Here is a 20826-nt window from a genome sequence, read left to right on the forward strand (position 1 = left end):
CGTCTTTACTGAAATGATGTCATCCACCATACTAACACACTATTGGTGTAACCTGTTACAACAATCTTTTATAATCAATAATGACAAACATTTACTGAGACATCAATAAAAAAATAGAGAGTTTAGCAAAAGGGCTATAACAGTGTAATGGATGTGACCTCAAAACTTCAAATAATAATGCATTGGTTACCAACACATTGAATCATCTGTTAATATTTGACTAAACCCCTGAGTCAAGACATCAGAAAAATATCAAGCTATGCACGAATTCACTATTTTAAAGAGGGATATATATACGTGCACTATGGACGTGACAATAAAGGCACATTATTAAAGAGACAACACACATTGACAAATTTCTGTGAATTAAAATTCAAAATGCTCAAAGCGGTAAAACCCAACAAATGAAGAGGCGATGGCTCTCAAGAGACCATAAAATAGATATTTTATTTAGGAATTCATTATGAATATGAATCGTTATGGATGTGACAATCCCGGTATGGATGTGACAATTCACTAACCTGACTTTGGACAATCGTGCTTTAAAAATAAAACAAAATAAAGCTTTTATTTGATCATTTATCTTGACATTTGCATAAAATTGGCCAAAGATTGACAGTGATGTGGTGCATAATTTGATTGATCCATAAAAATAAAACTTTAACTTTAAAAAGTAACTTTATAATAATGGGTTTCAAAATTACTCAAACATAAAATCAGATACAGTACATTTAAACAAAACTCTGGGTTTAGTTTAGGTACTGATGGGTGAAAATGTGCCATATGGCTTAGAACAGATTCCCATTTACATTTAGTCATCTAGCTGACGCTTTTATCCAAAGCGACTTACAAAGAGTTCAGGGAGCAATAAGCGATATGTCATAAAAGAGCAATAGTACATTAGGTGCCAATACAAAGTTACTAGTTTACCAGTTCAGCAGTCAGTAGAGTTACAGACATTGATCTGCAATATTTCTTCAACATTTCCTGTTTGCTTTAAAACTATGTTAGTAAGGTAAACTGTCTGGGACGCAATATCACTTGTCTGGGGTTAATCATTGTTTGTGTGTGTGTCTCATAGTCTCCGCCAGACACTCACACTTAAGACATTACTAACAAACTAAACCCCGCCCCTCCTTACACCATATCCTGCCAAAAGTGGACAAAAAGAAACGTTTTTCTGTTCCTGATTTAATAAAATAAAGAAATTAAAATTAACTTAATTTTGCAATCTGCGTATATTGACCGATGTAAATCTCACCTTGCATATTCTTATGTCAACATCAAAGGAAGATAGTGATCTGGCTGAGGCAAATGACCACATCCTCTGATAGTTCATTTAGTCTTGAGCCATTACGGGCTGTTTCCATAAGACCGTGAGCAGCATACATACTATAAGTATCTGCTGTCCTTTCGTAATAAGCAATGGATCAAATGGATAAAGTTTGGATAGCGCTTTTCTTTCAGAGTGAGTACCTGTTGTATTGTCTAATGTAAAATCTTTGTTGATATAGTTCAGTACGGAGTGTATCGTGTAGTTGAGTGTAGTATTTCCATTCACAAAAATCATCTGGTTACTACTATAAAGGATGGACGTTCTCAAAATTTCTACAAATGTGTACTTGAGTATGTACTGTACCTGACTGCACTTTAAACAAACTTTGAATACTTGACAGACAAATGAAAAAAAACATTTTGTAACTTTGTATTAATACCTATCTCTTGCTCTTTTATGACATATCGCTTATTGCTCCCTGAACTCTTTGTAAGTCGCTTTGGAGAAAAAGCGTCTGCTAAATGACTCAATGTAAATGTAATGTAAATAAAAGTTTACTGTTTTGTTTTACAACATTTTTAACATATGTTTGAAATGCACAAACAATTTCAAATTAGAGAAAAATACTGCAAATTTACAAAATAGATATAAAATAACATGCAAAAATATTTTTGTCACCTTGCTGCCAGAACATGAGCATTTTTTATGTTTATTTACGCCGTTTGATTTCATAATGAATCTGTTGGCACAATTTAGACGTGCAGATATCTCTTACATTTCAATACCCGTATAAATGTGTCCATGACTAACGTCTTAGAGTTTGTTGTGAGGGTGTGTCGAGGGTAAAGTCTAAAAAGTTCTTTATGGTAATCGTTACAATTTTTTTACATACACCGTGTTGATTAAATGGAAATGATCGGTAACACACTATTTTAATAGTTCACCTGAATTATTTATAAAATTATAAGTAACTTTGCAACGTCATGTCACATACACTGTAAACTAATTCTGTAAAAAATTTAAAAGAAAATTACGTACAATAAGAGTTTTACCTTTCCGCTGTTTGTCTTGTGAATGTGCAGTCTTTTTCTGTAATTCGACAGTTTTTGACTGTATTTCAAGTGAATTCTTTAAGAATCAAAACACTTTACTATGATAGTCCCTCATAAAAAAGCACTGACTATAAGTTACTTTTCAACTACTTATTCCACTAACCCTAACATGACTTATTAAAATAAAGTGTAACAAAATGACCTAATGATACTGTTTGAGTGTGTGTGTGTGTAAAACTAGCCTAAAAATGTATACTTTACCATAGGTGTCTGCATCGCTCAAACTCAGAGTTTTAATGTGGGGACTGCAGGTGCTAAAATCTTCTTAGGTCCTGCAGGTGAAGAGTTTGGATACAATGTACAACAGTTCAGCAATACTCAAGGAAAATGGTAATAATTTCATGGTAATGCATTCACACCAGAAATGTTGCTTTCAAACACGCCCACTGTGGTTGTGGCGGGAACACCATTGTAATGCAGTGTATAAATATGACAAATGAAGTTATGGGAAACATTCATATGAAATGTAATTAGAAATAAAATGTGCCTCATTGTGACAATGCAGTACACTGTATTTCTGAGTGTCAGACTAACATATTCGAGAATCGATACACGGTATGATCACATAAGTGGTAAAAATGAAACAAAAACTGTTTAACAAATCTCAATGACAATTTCCTGCCTGTTATACCAGGAACAAATGCAGCACAAACCATCTTTTAATAGAAAAGATGCTTTTGACATCTTTTAGTACCGTACACAAAAAAAAACGGTATGTGCTGTAGTTACGCATCTAATGTTTTTGTGATTTCTTTTTATTTATTGCCCTTCAGGCTGCTGGTGGGTTCTCCATGGAGTGGACAACCTCACAACAGAAAAGGAGACATCTACAAGTGTGAGATCAGTAGTGCTCGCTGTGAGAAACTAAACATTCAAAGTAAATCTCTTTTTATTTGACATAAAAACTCACTTGAGTGTTGGATTCATTAGGAGCCTTAAGTTTCATGTAAACATTGTGTTTAATGAATGTAATTTCATTTGGTAATGTGTAACAATGTCCATCATAGCTGTCCATCGTTTCCGATGATGACGCTTGCTTCGGGGTTGGGGAGGGGATCAACGACATTGCCGTTGGTGCCACTTCTTTGTGGGTGTTGAGGCCGATCCTTGAGCCGCACACTGGTCCACAGGTGGAACAGGGGAAACTGAAGGACAGAGGAGCCCCAGCTGCCCTCTGGTATCTTTGTTTGTGTCTCGCGGCTCTCTGCTGTTGGTCTTTGTCGTGGATTTGTGAAACTACTGAGCTTCAAGCTGCATGGGATTGATGTTGGAATACTTTAAAAGTCCCTTGGTGTAGTCCTTATAGCGCTTCTTTTGTCCGCCAGCTGCTCGTTTGGCGCCTTTTAGTTGGCCATAGAGGACTTGGCGGGGCAAGCGGTGGTTCGGCATACGGATGGTATGCCCTATCCATCGTAGGTGTTTCTTAGCCACTGCGGCTTCCATGCAGATAGAATTGGTGCTCTGTAGAATTTCCGCAATGTTGGACTCGGTCCATCCAGGAGAGGACGAGGATCTTCTGAAGGCAGCGGATGTGGAAGGATTGCAAGAGGGTGATGTGTCGGCTGTATGGAGTCCATGTTTCTGCCCCATAAAGCAGGGTGGAGACACACACAGCATTATAAACAGCAACCTTGGTGCTGACCCTCAGATTTCGATTTTCAAAAACCCTATTACGAAGGCGACCGAATGATGAAGAGGTTATGTATTTCCATATCAAGGGAGCAGCAAGAGGACAGAGTTGAACCGAGATAGGTGAACTGATCTACATTTTTAAGTGGAATGCCGTTTATATGGAAGCTGGGGGGTGAAGAGGTTTGAGAGAAGACTTGGGGAATAACTTCAGTTTTTTTATGTTAACCTGAAGACCAAAGAATTGGTGGAGACAGGTTATTGTGTTGAGGGCGTGCTGCATGGATTCTGGACTATGTGCTAGAATTGCACAGTCATCAGCATATTGTAGTTCACCTATGCAGCAGGATTTGGTTTTTGTGTAGGCCTGCAACCTCCGGATGTTAAAGAGGCTTCCATCAAGGCGATATTCAAGAAGAACACCGTCCTTGTGTCCTAAAGCACAATGAAAAAGGTGCGTGACGGCAGAGAGAAGGAGGTTAAAAAGGACTGGAGCCAAGACACAGCCCTGCTTTACCCCAACATTTACATTAAAGAACTCTGACTGAAGCTCTCCTGTGGTGACTCTAGCTTGCATCCCATTGTGAAGCTGCTGTAGAATGGTGAGGAACTTGGGTGGTACCCCAAGTTTGGAAAGTTGTTTCCAGAGCATCTCCCGGTTGATAGTGTCAAATGCATTACTGAGGTCAATGAAGGCTATGTAAAGGTCTGTGCGGTGCTCTCTGCTTTTTTCTATCAACTGCCTTAAGACAAAAATCATTTCGGTGGTGGATCTAGTCTTTCTGGAAGCCACATTGCGTTTCCGGGAGTGAAGTTTCTGAGATGTACTTAACTAGCCTATTGAGCATGATTTTTGCCAGAACTTTCCCTGCGATGGAGAGGAGGGAGATTCCACGGCTGTTGCCACACACGGCTCTGTCCCCTTTTTGTTTATAAATGACCACGATATTCCAGTCTTGTGGGACGGTCTCACATTCCCAGATATAACAGATGAGGAGGTGCAGGCGGCGTGTAAGGAGGTACCCTCCATGTTTGAAGACCTCTGCCGGAATGCCATCCGGTCCAGCACTTTTATTGTTTTTAAGACTCGCAATGGCTTGGCATGTCTCCAGAAACTGAGGGGGATTGTTGAGGTGTGTGACTAGTGATAGGTCGGGAATGTTATCCAGGATAGAAATGTCAACAGGGTTATTGAGATTGAGGAGAGTCTCAAAGTGGTTTGCCCAGCGGGTGAGGATCTCATGGCGGTCCTTGAGGAGCGTAAAGCCATCAGCTGAACGAACTGGAGCAATCGCTCTCTTCCTGGGGCCGTAGAGAGTTTTGATGGCATCATAGAAGCCCTGTGAGCCCTGTGACCCCATGTTGCTGTCTGCCATGCGCTGTATCTCTTCTGCCTTCTTCACCCACCAAGTGTCCTCCATGATCCGGAGGGCACGCTGGGTTGCAGATCTCGCTGCGTTAAAGGTGGCTTTCAAGGTAGGAGATCCAGGGCAGGACAGAAGAGCTTTCTGGGCATCATGTTTTATTTTGAGGAATGTCTGTATCTCAGCCAAATTGCTGTCAAACCAGTCCTGATGGTGTTTCCTCGGCTGGCCCAATGCCTCTTAAGCTGCACTGTGGATGGCTTGGCGCAGCGTTGGCCAGTCAGCTGATTCCTCCGGGATCTCTTTGAGGTTATCAGCGAGGAGCTGTCGAAGGAGGTCTCGTGAAGTGGGGCTACTGAGTGCTGAGCAATAGATTTTTTGTTTTGGAGCTGTCCTCTGACCACGGGGTCTAATACTCATGAGGAGTTTGGATCTGACCATACGGTGGTCAGTCCAACACTCTGCTCTGCGCATGACTCGAGTGGAGAGGACATCTTTCCGGTCATTTTGACGGACTATTACATAGTCAAGGAGGTGCCAATGTTTTGAGCGTGGGTGCTGCCAGGTGGTTTTGAATCTGTTCTTCATCTGAAATATGGTGTTGGTGATGACCAGTTGGTGTTCTGCACAGAGAGAAAGGAGCCGGAGGCCGTTGTCATTCAATGTATCACACAATTCAACAACATCAAAGAACCATGAAACTCTTCATGACTCTTCTATTGTAAAGTCGTTGGATTTTGCTCATCTGTTTACCCTCTTTGTCTCTTTGCAGACTCTTTCAACATAGATGGTGTGCAGAGTATAAACATCAACATGAGTCTGGGCCTGACCTTCACTCCAATAACTACAGGAAACACATTTATGGTAGGACGGAAACTGTAACGGTTTTTGCGCTTACCAAAAGTATACATTGCATGCCATTTATCTAAAGGCCAATTGTGTAAGTAAAGTATATTTGATGACTGTGGTGAGGAAGGCGGGACGAGAGCCGTGACGCGGGGCCGGTGGCGTGAGTGATAAGTGGAAGCAGCTGTGCGCGCACCGGTCCCGCATCTTATCACGGAAATAAATTAGATTTATTTAATTAAATAAACAATAAACTGAAGTAACTGACCGACAGCCACCTCACGGTAGACTGCCGGCCATAAAACATACACACACTAAACATATGTCCGGGCCCGGTCCTCTCTCGTCAACAGTCCTGCCGAACATCCTTTTAAGCTCCCAATCTCCTCCGTGATAAGATGCGGGACCGGTGCGCGCACAGCTGCTTCCACTTATCACTCACGCCACCGGCCCCGCATCACGGCTCTCGTCCCGCCTTCCTCACCACAATGACAAAAGCCAATAACTACAGGAAACACATTTATGGTAGGACGGAAACTGTAGCAGTTTTTGCGCTTACCGAAAGTATAGATTGCATGCAATTTATCTAAAGGCCAATTGTGGAAGTAAAGTATATTTGGTGACAAAAGCCAATAACTACAGGAACACTTATAAAAGTCAAGTTTGGCGGCAGATTCATTGAGGATTGTAGCACTACAACTATCATGTTGAAATATGAAGTCTAGGTTGTCACTGGTGATGAGGTCATTTACCAAAAAGTGCTAATTTTATAGTAACTGTTTTTGTTTTCATTCTCACAGTGACCTCTCATACGCAGCGATTAGATAGGTTTGCCATACGAATGGAAAGGGCCTTAGTTTTTCGCTTACTTTTCAGGACAGATATAGAGAAAACTAAAGGAACATTGGGTTCCCACTTGTTCTGTAAATATTTGAGATTGTTGCTTTTATCATAGCAGGGACACAATTCATATCAGTTACCAGTGCTCTTTGCAGTCTTGTTTAGTTCACCTCCAGCAGATGGGGGTCGGTGTGATCCCTGGCGTTGCGGCAGGGGCCGGAGAGCTCTTTCAGAGTGAAGGGGTTTGCAAGGTGAATCCAGAGGCTTTGGTGGTTGTGGGGCCCGTAGTTTTTTAGTTGAAACTTGTGGACTCGAAGCAATAGAGTGGGAGAGTTTTGTTCCAGCAAACACTTTTCTCTGAGAAGCTCAAAAGAGATAATGTCGGAGAGAGGGGGAGAGTGTGTAACTAGAGGGACTGTGAGTCTGATGTTTCTGAAGGCTGAAGTTTGTTATCTTGGCTCTACCGGTTGTTAACCACAGACACGTCCTTGGATGCTGAGTCATCGTCACAGTCCAACTGAAGTGATGTCACTGGGCAGGGTACTGTATGAGTGGTGACTGTGTTGTGGCTGAATGGTGTTATTCAAATGTCCATCCGACTGCTGAGGTGTATGTGTGCCATTCAGGAGGGGGCTGGCAAACTCTCCTAATGTGTGATGGAGGGAGAAGAGGATATTATCCTTTAGCATTCTTGAACCAAGTTTGTTTGGGTGGAGGCCATCTGTTGTAAATTGTTGTCTTTGACTCCAAAAGAGATGAAGTTCAGTCCTCTCATGTTGCAGGTATTTTGCAGCCATGTATTCAGACTGAGAACATATTTGTTCCCCGAGCTGGGAGAGGTCCACTGACGAATGACTGAACTTTTCAACTTTCCAAGCGTTTCAAAGCGTTCTGACTGGTCTTTTCGAATATCATTTCTTCCACATGTGTGACAATCCGATTTACAGATTGATGTTGTGTCAGGATGTTGGACAGTTCCTTGCTTACATCAGCAATCATTGCTTGAGGAAAACAGTATGCAAGTATAGACCTGTTTTATCCCCCACTATCAGAGTATTGGGCTCGGCTGCCATCTGAGCAGAGAGCCGTTGCCTGTTTGACACAGAGCGACTGCCAGCTGCAGTGTGCACTTTAGATTTTTGACTGGACACATTTGAGGATTCTTCACCCATATTCATTAGTGCCTCAAATCTATTTTCAAGATGTACAGGGGGTGGTAGAATACCAACATTGTCTAGTCCAGTCTTAGCCATATTTGGGGTAGATGAAGCTAATTCAGCAATTTGTGAAACTCTTGACAGTCTGATGTTACGAGCACCTTAGGTCTTGCGCCCTGTTTCTGCCATCGGTTTATAGTGTCCGTTAGGGATGTACCAATATTATCACAATAGCAAAATTGTCTGAAGATTATCGTGGTCACATGACTGTATGAAACGATAGGTCTTCTGGGCCTAACATAGAAAATGTTCGAATAAATTATATTTGACCCATCTCATACTATAACTCATACCTAAGCAACAGTTATGATTAGAGGAAAAATAAAAGAAGATGCTTACCGCACATTTCCAAGCCATCATTTGTCATTTTACATACTGCAATAAACATCGTACCATGGACTTCATACCGAGGTATTATCGTACAGTGAGATTTTGATATGGTTACATCCCTAGTGGCCATACAGTGGTGATCAATGTTGTTTGGTTACCAACATTCTTCAAAAAAATATTCTTTTAATTTTTGGGTAAACTATTCATTTAAAACGTGTGTTATGTGACAGTTATGTCAAAAATACTGTCAACAAATGAGGTGATTAAGTATTGTTACATGTGTTTTTCAGACGTGTGGTCCTCTGTGGGCTCAGAGCTGTGGCAGTCAATACTTTTACCCAGGAATCTGTGCTGAAGTGAACTCACAGTTTTCTCCTCAGCCGGCCTTCTCACCAGCCATTCAGAGTAAAAAGACACTATTAACAGCACTTTTTAAATTTTGAGAAGCTCACAAAATACTTTTTATAGTAGTTTGTAATCATTTCGCTTTCAGCGTGTGGTGGGCCAATGGATGTTGCCATTGTTTTGGACGGATCAAACAGTATTTACCCCTGGAGTGAAGTCAGAAAGTTCCTCATACAACTTTTGGAGAATCTTTATATAGGACCAGATCAAACTCGAGTGAGTACTGTAATCCTGTCCTGTTTTCAAATAGTTGTGTTTCATAACCAGATTAAATTTGTATGTCGTTTCTTTTTAGATCAGCATTATGCAGTATTCAGAAGATGTGACCACATACTACAAATTTAGCTTTGACCAAAACAAAAACAAAGTTATAGCTACTGCATCCAATATCAAACAGAAAACCGGGCTAGAAACAAACACTTTTGCCGCAATTGACAATGTCAGGTACACTATTCCCTTCGATGTCTAAAAGCCTGATTAAAATGTTTATTTTAGCTAATATTTAATGTCTGTGTTTCAGAAAAGAGGCTTTTCGCCCAGAAAACGGTGGCCGCCCAAATGCCAAGAAGGTGATGATAGTAGTTACAGATGGAGAATCTTCTGATGGTAAAAGAGGTCAAGAAGTCATTGACAGGTGTAATACGGATAGCATCATTCGCTTTGGCATTGCTGTGAGTATAAGTGAACATAAACTGTATTCTTTTAAATTCAAATACTAATTTTTAGTATTATTAAAGATGTAAATGCATCAGCCGTTTTAAATGGTGTATTAAATAAATTTTCTTCATAAAAATTATATAAAGCGTTCTACCAACCACACTCTTATAAAAGGTGCTTCAAAAGGTTCTTCGACAAACCTTTTGGTTCCATAAAGAACCTTTAACATCTGAAGAACCTTTCTGTTTTACAAAAGGTGCTTTGTGGCGAAAAGACCTTTGACTGAAGTGTTCTTTGTGGAAGCAAAAAAGGTTCTTCAATGGCATCGCTGTGAAGAACCTTTTAAGCACCTTTATTTTTAAGAGTGCACAGTAGGTAAACACAGTTTATAATTTACCATAATATTCTCATTTATGAATTCATGCAGATTCTCAAAGCAAGTGCCGATATTCCGAAATTCATCAAGGAGATTGAATTGATCGCTAGCGCCCCTACAGAAAACCATATGTTCAATGTGTCATCAGAGCAAGCTCTTATCAATATTGCAGGAACTCTTGGGGACAGAATATTTAACATGGAAGGTAAACATTCATCTTGTATCCCAGAAAGCAATGGGATATGCAGTATACCGTAGGTCTTACATCGCTTTAAAAAATAGATTGTTTTGAATATGGTTATATCATGTACTTTTCTATCTTCTTTCTTATTTGAGGCACCAGCCAAGGAGAAGATTTCCTGATGGAATTGTCCCAAGTTGGATTCAGTGCACACCAGACTAATAAGAAGGTGCCCATGACTGATATTGTGTAGTATCTCTGAATCTGTTGATTCAACATCCAAAAAATCCTAGTAACACATGATTAAAAAAAGAAAAGCTTGACCATGTATAATATCCTACAGAATGAGATTATGTTGGGTGCGGTTGGAGCATATGGTTGGAGTGGAACTGTTGTCCATCAGATTGCTGAGAAATCACACATTTTCCCTAAAAAGGCTTTTGAGGACGTTCTGGAGGATAGAAACCACAGTTCATTGCTCGGTGAGGAAAAATAAGCCAGCCTTATCTACAGTATAAAAGACAGTTAAGTCTTTTTTCAACGTTTTTGTCCACTAAAGCATCATGGCAGGATATATGGTGGACTAAAAATGTGTCATTATACTCGAAAAGATTTTAAAGCTGTACAGTTATCTATAGTATGTGTGTTGGGCTGTCACAATATCTGGTTTTTACTTTATAGTTATTGGTGTCGGAATATAGCGCTTATATCAGTCAATTTTATCTTTACATGTGTTTATTTAGTGATTTTTTTTACATAAAATTTAGCAACAAAATTTGTATATGGATTAGAGCGAGAGAGAGAGAGTTTGTAACTATTGTGTCTGAATTAACAATCGCTAAATTATTTACGATGTACATGAATGTGTAGAATTAACACGGTAATCAGCAGTCATGGTTGTTAATATCACATTTCTTGTAAGTATGTTGTGATACCCCTAGTCTGTACCCTGGAAATACAATCCACAACCTTGGTTCTGTTAACACCTTGCTTTGCCATTTGTGCAACAGGAACAACACACCTTGCCAAAACTCTTAAATGTGCTTCTTTGATTCATTTTCCCGGCTCTCTGTTCAGGTTACTCTGTCAGCACTCTAACAGACGGCTCTTCTGAGTTTTATGTGGCTGGTGCTCCTCGTGCCGTTCATAGAGGACAAGTTGTAGTTTACACCATTGACAACAAGAAACAGCCGGTTGTCATAGATTCACAGAGAGGAGAGCAGGTAAGTTCGGTTTTCTGGTTTTTATCTCCTGAAATCATTTATGTTGACCTAAGTAGGTTGGTAGTATTTGGAAGAGTCTCATTCTATGTAGCCTTGAATTGGACAAAAATCATCAATATTTGTTCTGTTTTCTTGGAAATTTTAAATTGTACAGTTATATACTTTTAGGAGTAGCCTTGCACATAAAATACAGTAGCACATAAAATACAGTACCTCAAAGTTAATTGACAAATGCATCAAATCCCATTGTAACAAAGATCCATAAAAGGAAGGAAGGAAGCAGGCGGGAACCCGCAAACATAAAACAACATTTATTTAAATGGCCAAACAATAAAAATAAAGTAAAATCCCACACATACAAAACATAAACTCCAGGCCTGGTCCTCTCTCGTCATACTCTCCTGTCGCTCATCCTTTTATGCTCCCGGAGCTCCTCCATGAGAGATCCGAGAATGGTGCAGGCACAGCTGATGCTGGTTATCACTAACGTGCCCGGCCTCGTGCCTTTCCCTCACGGCTCTCGTCCCGCCCTGCTCGCCTCACCCATGTTTTGAAAATAATGGATTTTACTATACAGATTTTATTCGTGTTGGTGTTGTGTTGTGGGGTAATATGTATGTGTGGTTTGTAGATCGGGTCTTATTTCGGCAGTGTTCTCTGTCCTGTTGATGTGGATGCTGATGGTGTGACTGATGTGCTGCTGGTTGGAGCTCCAATGTACATGAGTGAAGAGAAGTTTGAAACGGGGAGAGTTTATATCTTCTCTATTACTAAGGTGATATAGATATACTGTCCATACATCAATTACTCAATAGCAATTTTAACATGAAACACATCTTGAATCAAATGTTATTTCTACAAGAGTGTCTATTTATTCCTCAGGGCACCTTAAGCAACCAGGGCACTTTAGAGGGTTCCTCCCCATTGCAGAACACTAGGTTTGGAATGGCCATCACTGCTGTCCCAGATCTGAACCTGGATGGCTTTGGTGATGTGGTGGTCGGTGCTCCTCTGGAAGGCAACAGCCAAGGAGCCATTTACATCTACTATGGAGATAAAAAAAACATCCGAAAGCAAAGCTCACAGGTAGAATGAACTGTTGACAAATAACGCATGTGGGTCAGGTTCAGCAGTGATGAATACTGAATACTGAAACTGAATTTACATTTTAAGCAGCTGCGTTAATGTTTTTCAGAAAATACTTGGATCCAAACTAGGCCAAAATCTTAGGCTCTTTGGACGTTCGTTACACAGCCGTGGAGATATGAACGGTGACAAAATCCCTGATATTTCAGTAGGAGGATATGGGATGGCTGTGCAGCTCTGGTAAGGGTCTCTGTGTGTATTTAAAGATCTAGTAAATTAATGGTTTGGAATTGCGATGTTGACTGTATTTCTGATATCAGGTCAAAGGCAGTGGCGTCTGTCACGACAACGGTCTCCTTTAACCCTGAGAAGATCAGCATTCTGAGTAAACCCTGTCTGTTTGGTGGAAAGAGGGTTTCTTGTTTTATTGCTAAGGTCTGTTTCACAACAACGTTCAAACCCACCGGGGCGGGTCCAGTAGGTAAGTAAGCCTCCAATATCTTTACATAGTGATCAATTTCCGAATTCTTAACTTAAAATGTTTTCAGGAAAGGATTAATGTGTATTAAATATAGATGTAGGACACATACTCCATTCTGATGTATTTCCGAGTAAAACAGAAAATTAAATGAGAAAAATAGTGGGCATGGCTTGGGTTAGCTTGGGATGGTATTTGACTTGAGAACCTATCATCTCCAATTATACTTTTAAAAAGGCCAATGAACTTGGCAAATGGGACGGCATGCCCATTCACTCACCTTTTTGTTCTTCGGAACCTGCGAAGCTTATGCTAAGCGATTTTCGATTCTTCCTACTGGATCTACGACACAGAGCAGCATTCTCTTACATCAGTCAGAGGCGAAATCGAGACCGAGGTTGCTACCCTTCTGGAGAAGGGGGCGATCAAGCCGTCCCTCTGGCCGAGATGTCTTGGAGGTGACAACCCCTACTTCGTCATCACCAAGAAAGGTGGGGGGCTGCGCCCCATCCTATCTGCACACGCTGAACAAGACCCTTCACAGGCTCCCGTTCACAATGTTGATGCAGAAGCACATATGTGAGTTTCACAAACAGATACAAGGGTTCACAAAGCGAACCCTTGTATCTGAGCCAGTGCTCCACACGTGGTGACTCCCCTCCTTGGGCATTCCCGTCTGATGCTTTCTCACTCTTGGTTCCCCTATTGGTGAACCTGTGACCTCTTCTTGATGGACTCCGCCACTCTGTGCACCCCTGGTTGGGGCCCCACACTACTACTCCCATGAGATCTCACGCCTGAGGGGAAGCGCTTTCCAGTGCTACTTATGGTGTTGGGCGGCCATCCAAACGGTTATTGAATGGGCATGCCATCTTCCCTTTTATATCCGTATGTACGGGGGTGGAGAATGGTGTGCCATCCCAATCGCCAAGCTCTTTGGGTCATGTAACTTGTCGTGTGCAAGTTTAGCCTAGTTCTTCTCAAGGGCAGACCGAGACTTTTTCGCCAAGAGCAGACCACCACCCATCCCTCCGTTTGCGACTGCATTCCTGTTACCCTTGTGTCTGATCTGTTTGCGATCGCGTTCAGGGTGGTGTCCCCTCCGTCCATTTGCGTTTGTGTTCCGGTTCCCCTGGTATGTTTGCGGTGGCTGCTCACATGAGTGTCCCACAGCGAAACTCTTGGTGCTCCAGCCAGTCCACCCCTTGGTTTTTGTACTTGTGACCCAAAATAATACTAGCTAGACATTTGTTTAACTTGCTAGTTAATGTAATTGACTGGTTACTCTTTTTGCGTGTCATCAGAAATAATCTACAGGAACTCTTTTCTTTGCAGAGGTCTACACTCTTAAAAAGAAAGGTGCATAAAAGGTTCTTCATAGCGATGGTGTTCCACAAAGAACCATTCAGTCTAAGGTTCTTTAGAGAATCATCTCTTTCTGGCCTTTTAATAATCTGAAGAAACTTTTTTCGCCATAAAGAACCTTTTGTGAAACAGATTCTTTGGATATTAAAGTTTCTTAAAGGAACCATTTAGACAAAAAAGGTTCTTCTAGGGCATTATGAAACATGAAATATGCAATATGTGTCATGATTCTCGTGGTGAGACACAGAGAGAGGACCCAGGTGCAGACAGCGGGTAAGGGGTTAACATATTTTAATAATAAATAATAAAACATAGACCCATGTGGGGGTAACAGAACAAAACAGGGATACAATAACAGGACTAAAACTAACTACACTTAAACAAGACTTAAATTAACTATCGACATGAACTACAAATAACTAAACTGACAAGACATGAACTCACCAACCAAATCACAATGAACCAGCCCAAGACAGAAGACACAAGGGCATTAAGTAAGGGAGCAAATCAAGAGGGAAACAGGTGTAGGGCATTAATCAACAACGAGGGTAACGAGAGGATGGGAACAAAGACGAGACCAGAGAGAGTGTCTGTAAGACCATAATAATTGCCTCTCTCCACATTAAACATGAGGTTCTGTCATGATCCTGCCACTACACTAAGAGAAACATGACATGATGCAGCAGAATCATGACAATATGAGGGCACATTCATTAAAAACAACCCCACAGATAAATGATTTGTAGTTTACCATAAAAATAAGATTGTTTGTTTTTATTTTATAGTGACTAAGTTCACTCAAATAAAAAGACTGTTGTACATGATGTCTAAGTACTTTAAACTTTTGTGCTATATTGCAAGTTTTAATTTAGGAGATTACACCTAAACACGCATATTTTCTTTCTTGGTCGAAACAGATATCAAATACAATCTAACACTGGATGCTGACCTAGATTCATCTAGAGCCGTCTCAAGAGCCCACTTTGATAACTCAGAGCGTATTACCCAGAATGCTGTGAGTGTTTCTAAAACGGAAAAGTGTATCGATCATAACGTCAATGTGCAGGTTAGTGTAGTCTTTTTATATGATATCTGTCTATATGTATATAGCTGTTTATAATACACATTTACATAATGTGCTCTATTATAATACATACCTTATTATAAATAAATGAATGATTTATAATATCTGTCGATTAAATGTTATATGTCCACAGGACACTCCTGATTTTGTCAGTGCAATTGCATTGCGGGTAGACATTAGTACACAGAATCCAGATAGCGGGCCTGTCCTGGATGCATTCCGCCCTAAAGCGTGGGAATTCTTTGTAAGATTTTACTGAATTGAATTAATATACATTTAATTTGAAAATGGGTACACTTTGTTTAAATGTTCTCTTTGCTTAGATCCCTTTTGTAAAAGATTGTGGCTCTGATGACAAATGTACTAGTGACCTGAAGCTGACTGTGAAAGCTGATGATGTTCCAAGGTGACACTAAAATATTATTTAAAGGCCAATTATCAAAGACAGGTTAGCCTACAAACAGTTAAAATTAAACAAATCTACCTATGAAAATCCCAAATAGTTCGACAAAAGTTGTTTTACAGGATGTCTAAGTCCTTAAAACCATTGTGCTATATTTCTTGTGACAGACTTTAAAGATTTTATTGAAAAAATACTTGTAAATGAGTAAATGATGAAATTGAATGAGATCTAAAAAACAAAAGAGGAATACCTTATTACTCCCAGGGATATTTTATTATAGAACCCTAAAATTTAGACCCAGCCAGGCTAGTGTGTTGTTATTTTGAGAAGTTTAAAGACCTGTTTATTGTGTTTTGCAGTTCATCCTCACTGCTAGTGAGCCAGGAGAGAAGAAGACTCTCTTTCACTGTGACCATACTAAACAAAAAAGAAAATGCTTACAATACAAGATTATCCGCAGACTTCTCCGGTAACCTGTTCTACGGCTCCTTCACGCCACCTGTACGTGCATCAGATTCACGCATATGTTCAAATCACAATTTATATACAGACGTAAATCTTATTTGAGAATCATGCTTGTGTTTGTAGAATGACAACACAGAAGTGAAATGCACGTCAAAAGCAAATTCACTTGACTGCCAAGTTGGATATCCAACCCTGACAACTGGGCAAACAGTAAGAGTGTGTGTGTGTGTGTGTGTCCAGAGGTTTTATTGAGCACTTTGTATTAAAATGTGTAAGATATCTTCACAAATATAATAATAATGTTTTGCCTATAAATATATTATAACAGCTACATAATAATATATGAAAACGGCTAGGTTTAAGATTAAAGAGAAAAACTTTTTAGAGAGCAAATTGTAATGTATGTTCGTGTGTGTTTGTTTCTCAGGTATCATTTAAGATCAGCTTTGACTTTAACCTGAATCAACTACAGAAAAATGCTGTTGTGAATTTTAAAGCACACAGGTACAGAATACCGTCGCTTTAACACATTACTACCGATGTTATTTATGTGTTTTGTGAATAATCATGAATCATACTCTCCAGTGACAGTGAGGAGGAAGTGGCATCAGATAACAAGGTCTCTGTCGTCACACCAATCCAATATGACTCTGAAATCCTTCTCACCAGGTCAGAGTTCATCTCAAAAAATCTGTATTTCTGCCAATGATGCTGATCATGTTGTCATATGGGCTTGTTTCCTGTCCTGTTTTAACATATAGAAGCATATATTATTATCGGTTGCACTTGTTTTATCACAGTGTAGTAACCATGTTTTCTGGCATATTGACAAAAATTTGTATTACTATAGTTTTGCTAGAAATGTGTGTTTTAATACAAAAAAATCATAATTATGCAAGCCTGAATAATTGACATGCCTACATGCGTTGAAAAAGAGCTGCTGCCACACACTAAATCCACTCAGAACAACTTACCAACCCTGTAGCAACCCTCCAGCAACATATTATCAGAGTTTGGTCAAAAATGTCGTAAAGTTGTTATTCTTTTTGTTCTCTTTTTATTTTAATAGAGACATGAACTTGGATTTTTGTGTGGTTGGCGCAGAAGATCTAGTCAAAAATACAGTCTCCGGTTTTGATGACATCGGCCCAAAATTTGACATATTATTAAAAGTGAGTAAACTCTAGACTATAGATATTTAACTTATATATAACACTAACATGACTTTAGTCCCTCCAAGTATGTTGTTGTGCAGCTTTAAGCAGAGTCTTTTATGCAGGTTTCAACTGGAACCTTCCCGATCGACCAGGCTGTTTTGACAGTCTCTCTACCCACCAGCACCAAAACTGGAAATCCTCTATTATATGTGACCTCAGTCAAAACCGAACCTGTGAGTATGACGCTGTACTACCCCAAACGGTGACCAGTTACCAGCACTTTGTATAAAAGTATATATGTGACCCTGGATCATAAAACCAGTCTTAAGTAGCACAGGAACATTTTTAGTAAAAGCCAAAAATACATTGTGTGGGTCAAAATTATAGATTTTTCTTATAAGCCAAAAATCATTAGGATATTAAGTAAAGTTCATGTTCCATAAAGATATTTTGTAAATTCAACCCAAAATATATAAAAACTTTATTTTTGTGAGTGGATGGCCTGCTACAGTGCCTCGGATTAACAACTTCAAAGGCGATTTTCTCAATATTTAGATTTTTTGCACCCTTTACTTCCAGAGTTTTACACTCTTGTATCTCCACCAGATATAATCTTAACAACCCATATATCAATAAAAAGCTTAACTATTCAGCTTTAAGTTGATGTAAAAATCTCAATTTCGAAAAATTGACCCACAAGACTGGTTTTGTTGTCCAGGGTCACATATGTGTTTTAATGCAGTAATGCTACATAAATGCAAGGGTGTTTGACATGAAGCACTTGTAAGGTTATCAATAGTTCAAAGACTATATCGATGGGCGCATTATGTTAAGTACCCATCATGCCTGAATCTAAATGAGTCTCCATTTAAACCTTGAATTTTTTGATTAGGTTGGAAATGTGCAGTGTGACGCCAGCAGTCTGGTCGACCCGTTGAAGATCACTGAGAAAACACACACAGCCAGCTTTACTAAAGAGAGCTTTAGAGGAACAAAGCAACTGGTTAGTGTGTGTGTAATGGTCCCAACTGTTTTCAACAGTGGGTATGGCCCACGGGTTGAGAGGATACAATATAAAGTTTGTGCAGTACAAAAACCATTGAAACCCAACACGTATTGTGTTTATATATGTCATTTTACATAATATGGGCATTCTTGCACCAACTTACCCTTATACTCATTACTCATTTCCAGGATTGTAAGACTGCAAATTGTGAACCCATGACTTGTCGTCTCAAAGACTTGGAAATGAAGAGAAACTACTTTTTTAACATCACTGCCAGGCTCTGGAATGGCACCTTTGCCTTGGTAAGCAGAGTTTTATCTTTATCTAGCCTTTCTTAGTCTGTTTTTATAATGCATATAATGTGCTTATCTTTCAATCATGTGTTTTTGTAATAGGCTGATTTTCAGACACTTTCATTGGTTGGAGACGCTGAGATAGACTCGCCTCAACCTGATCTCATAGTCATCACCCACAAACAACAACAGGTGTGTTCAGATATGATCAACCCAATTAAAATATCAGATTAGACCAACATGAGTTCCTGTGCTGGTGAACCAGTTTAGCCTTCCCTAGGAATACTATGCTAGTAAATAAGGTTTTAGGTAGTCGATCTACCTTATTCCATATTTAGGGTTAGGGTTAGGCACATAGGCCACAAAATACATAAGTGCATTAAACTAGTCCATTAAAGAAAAGAAAAGTTCATGGTGGGGGAAAAAGGAAGATATTTTGAAAATAGTTTGTAACCGAACAGTGACGGCACCCATTGACTTACATTGGTTTTGTGTCCATACAATAAATGTGTACGGGGTCCAGTGCTGTTCGGTTCCTTAACATATCTACTTTTGGGTTATGTGGATGAAAGAAAGTCATGCAGGTTTGAAATGACAAGAGGGTGAGTGATAGTTGACAGAATTTTCATATTTGGGCAAACTATCCCTTTACCATCTGCCTGTATTACAAAGGGATTATAATGTTTTAGGTTTGTAATGCCTGCTTGGTCTTCATTAGGTTTCATGTCATCTTTTCTGATTCTATGTTGCAGATAAAAATTACAGTGAGTAAAGAAGGAGCCAGTGGAGATGTTCCCATCGGTATTGTCATTGGAAGCGTCATTGGGGGGCTCATACTTCTTGCTCTGGTCACTGTGATTTTGTGGAAGGTACATTTATCATAAACTATAACAAAACTATACAAAGATTGTTTTAGAGAAATAGTTAAAACTGTGTATCATGCTTATGTTTCACCAGCTTGGCTTCTTCAAGAGAAAACAGTTGCCACAGAAAACTGAACAGGAAGAGGCAGAAGAAGAAGGGCTGAGTGAGAATCCAGCATGAACTGGATATAGAGAACATTCTGCCCTCTCTCGATATACTGGAATGAATTGGACTTTCCATTCTCCTTTAAAAAACTGGCTGATTTTTAGTCTACGATAAATTGTGCTGATATGGTACATACATTAAGGTTTAACTGATATTCAGTTTGCAATTATTTGAGAGTGAAATCCAAACAGTCCTGCAGTAGGATTTTGTTATAATGATATTTTATTTCAAAACATCTCACGATTGAACATTCAAGACATATTTGCATATTTGGCTTTATTTTGAACGGATCAGGATGGAAGCATGAATAAATACGTCTGTGCACGCAGCAGAGCGGAGTTATGTTTCCTGGTAAAGGAAAGACACGACACAGAGCTTTGAGAAACCTTACCCAGAGGCTACAGTCTTTGTTTGTGAATCTCTGTGTCATTCATATTCTCGTTCTAACATGCCTTGAGATGTACAAGAGCATTTTCCTTTAAAATAAAACTCTGTCTTTATTTTCTGGATTTCTTGCTGATGTACTTTATTTGTTTTGTACATATACAATATACAATATATATATCTATTTATTATATATTATGCAATACAAACTATTTATTTTCAGTTCTCCCTACAGAAGATTATAACAATGACAGAATGTTCTTTTTTCTTAACTATTAACACTTTTTTTAAGTCAAAGTGTAATGTTTCAAGGTACTCATCGTGTTTTTACTTTTTTGTGATTTTTCCGCTTTCTGAAACGACAATACTCCACCCGAATCGACAGGCCTCTGCAAGAAAACAAAGACTGAAATTCCACAAACGCTCCTGCTTGTGTTATACGTGGAATTTTCACCCAACCACACCCCTGCAAAACCTCCATATGATTTATGATTGATTGTCCCAGATAAAGTCTCCTTTCACTTTATCCATCTCTCTAGTGAAGATGAGAGCCTGCAAAGTGATTTCAGAGTTAACATGGGAATGTTTAACTTGATCACTGAACTACAGTTCAATGACTC

General features: G+C 39.5%; 1 protein-coding gene across 1 annotated transcript; it reads left to right on the forward strand.

The window, feature by feature from the left end:
- The first annotated feature begins 1350 nt into the window (after positions 1-1350).
- On the forward strand, positions 1351-20331 carry LOC306889585 (integrin alpha-2). Its single transcript, XM_079448691.1, has 30 exons — positions 1351-1468; positions 2595-2718; positions 3162-3265; positions 6154-6245; positions 8905-9019; positions 9108-9235; positions 9315-9463; positions 9540-9690; positions 10104-10257; positions 10389-10462; positions 10577-10715; positions 11311-11456; positions 12088-12231; positions 12339-12542; positions 12652-12782; positions 12863-13023; positions 15303-15451; positions 15603-15713; positions 15793-15875; positions 16232-16373; positions 16461-16547; positions 16765-16841; positions 16923-17006; positions 17407-17509; positions 17617-17727; positions 18387-18497; positions 18689-18802; positions 18896-18985; positions 19546-19662; positions 19751-20331. Exons 1-30 carry the CDS (start codon positions 1426-1428, stop codon positions 19835-19837), a joined length of 3525 nt encoding a protein of 1174 aa, XP_079304817.1. The 5' UTR covers positions 1351-1425; the 3' UTR covers positions 19838-20331.
- The last annotated feature ends 495 nt before the right edge of the window (positions 20332-20826 follow it).

The sequence above is a fragment of the Barbatula barbatula genome (genome assembly GCF_947034865.1).
Source record: "Barbatula barbatula genome assembly, chromosome: 24".
In the NCBI taxonomy this organism is placed as follows: domain Eukaryota; kingdom Metazoa; phylum Chordata; class Actinopteri; order Cypriniformes; family Nemacheilidae; genus Barbatula; species Barbatula barbatula.

Excerpts from the sequence above, each read along its gene's own strand:
- LOC306889585 (XM_079448691.1), top strand. The coding sequence starts at position 1,426 with ATGGATCAAATGGATAAAGTTTGGATAGCGCTTTTCTTTCAGA. Across the intron at positions 2,719-3,161 it reads AGCAATACTCAAGGAAAATG|GCTGCTGGTGGGTTCTCCAT; the intron begins GTAATAATTTCA and ends ATTGCCCTTCAG. Across the intron at positions 17,728-18,386 it reads CCTCAGTCAAAACCGAACCT|GTTGGAAATGTGCAGTGTGA; the intron begins GTGAGTATGACG and ends TTTTTTGATTAG.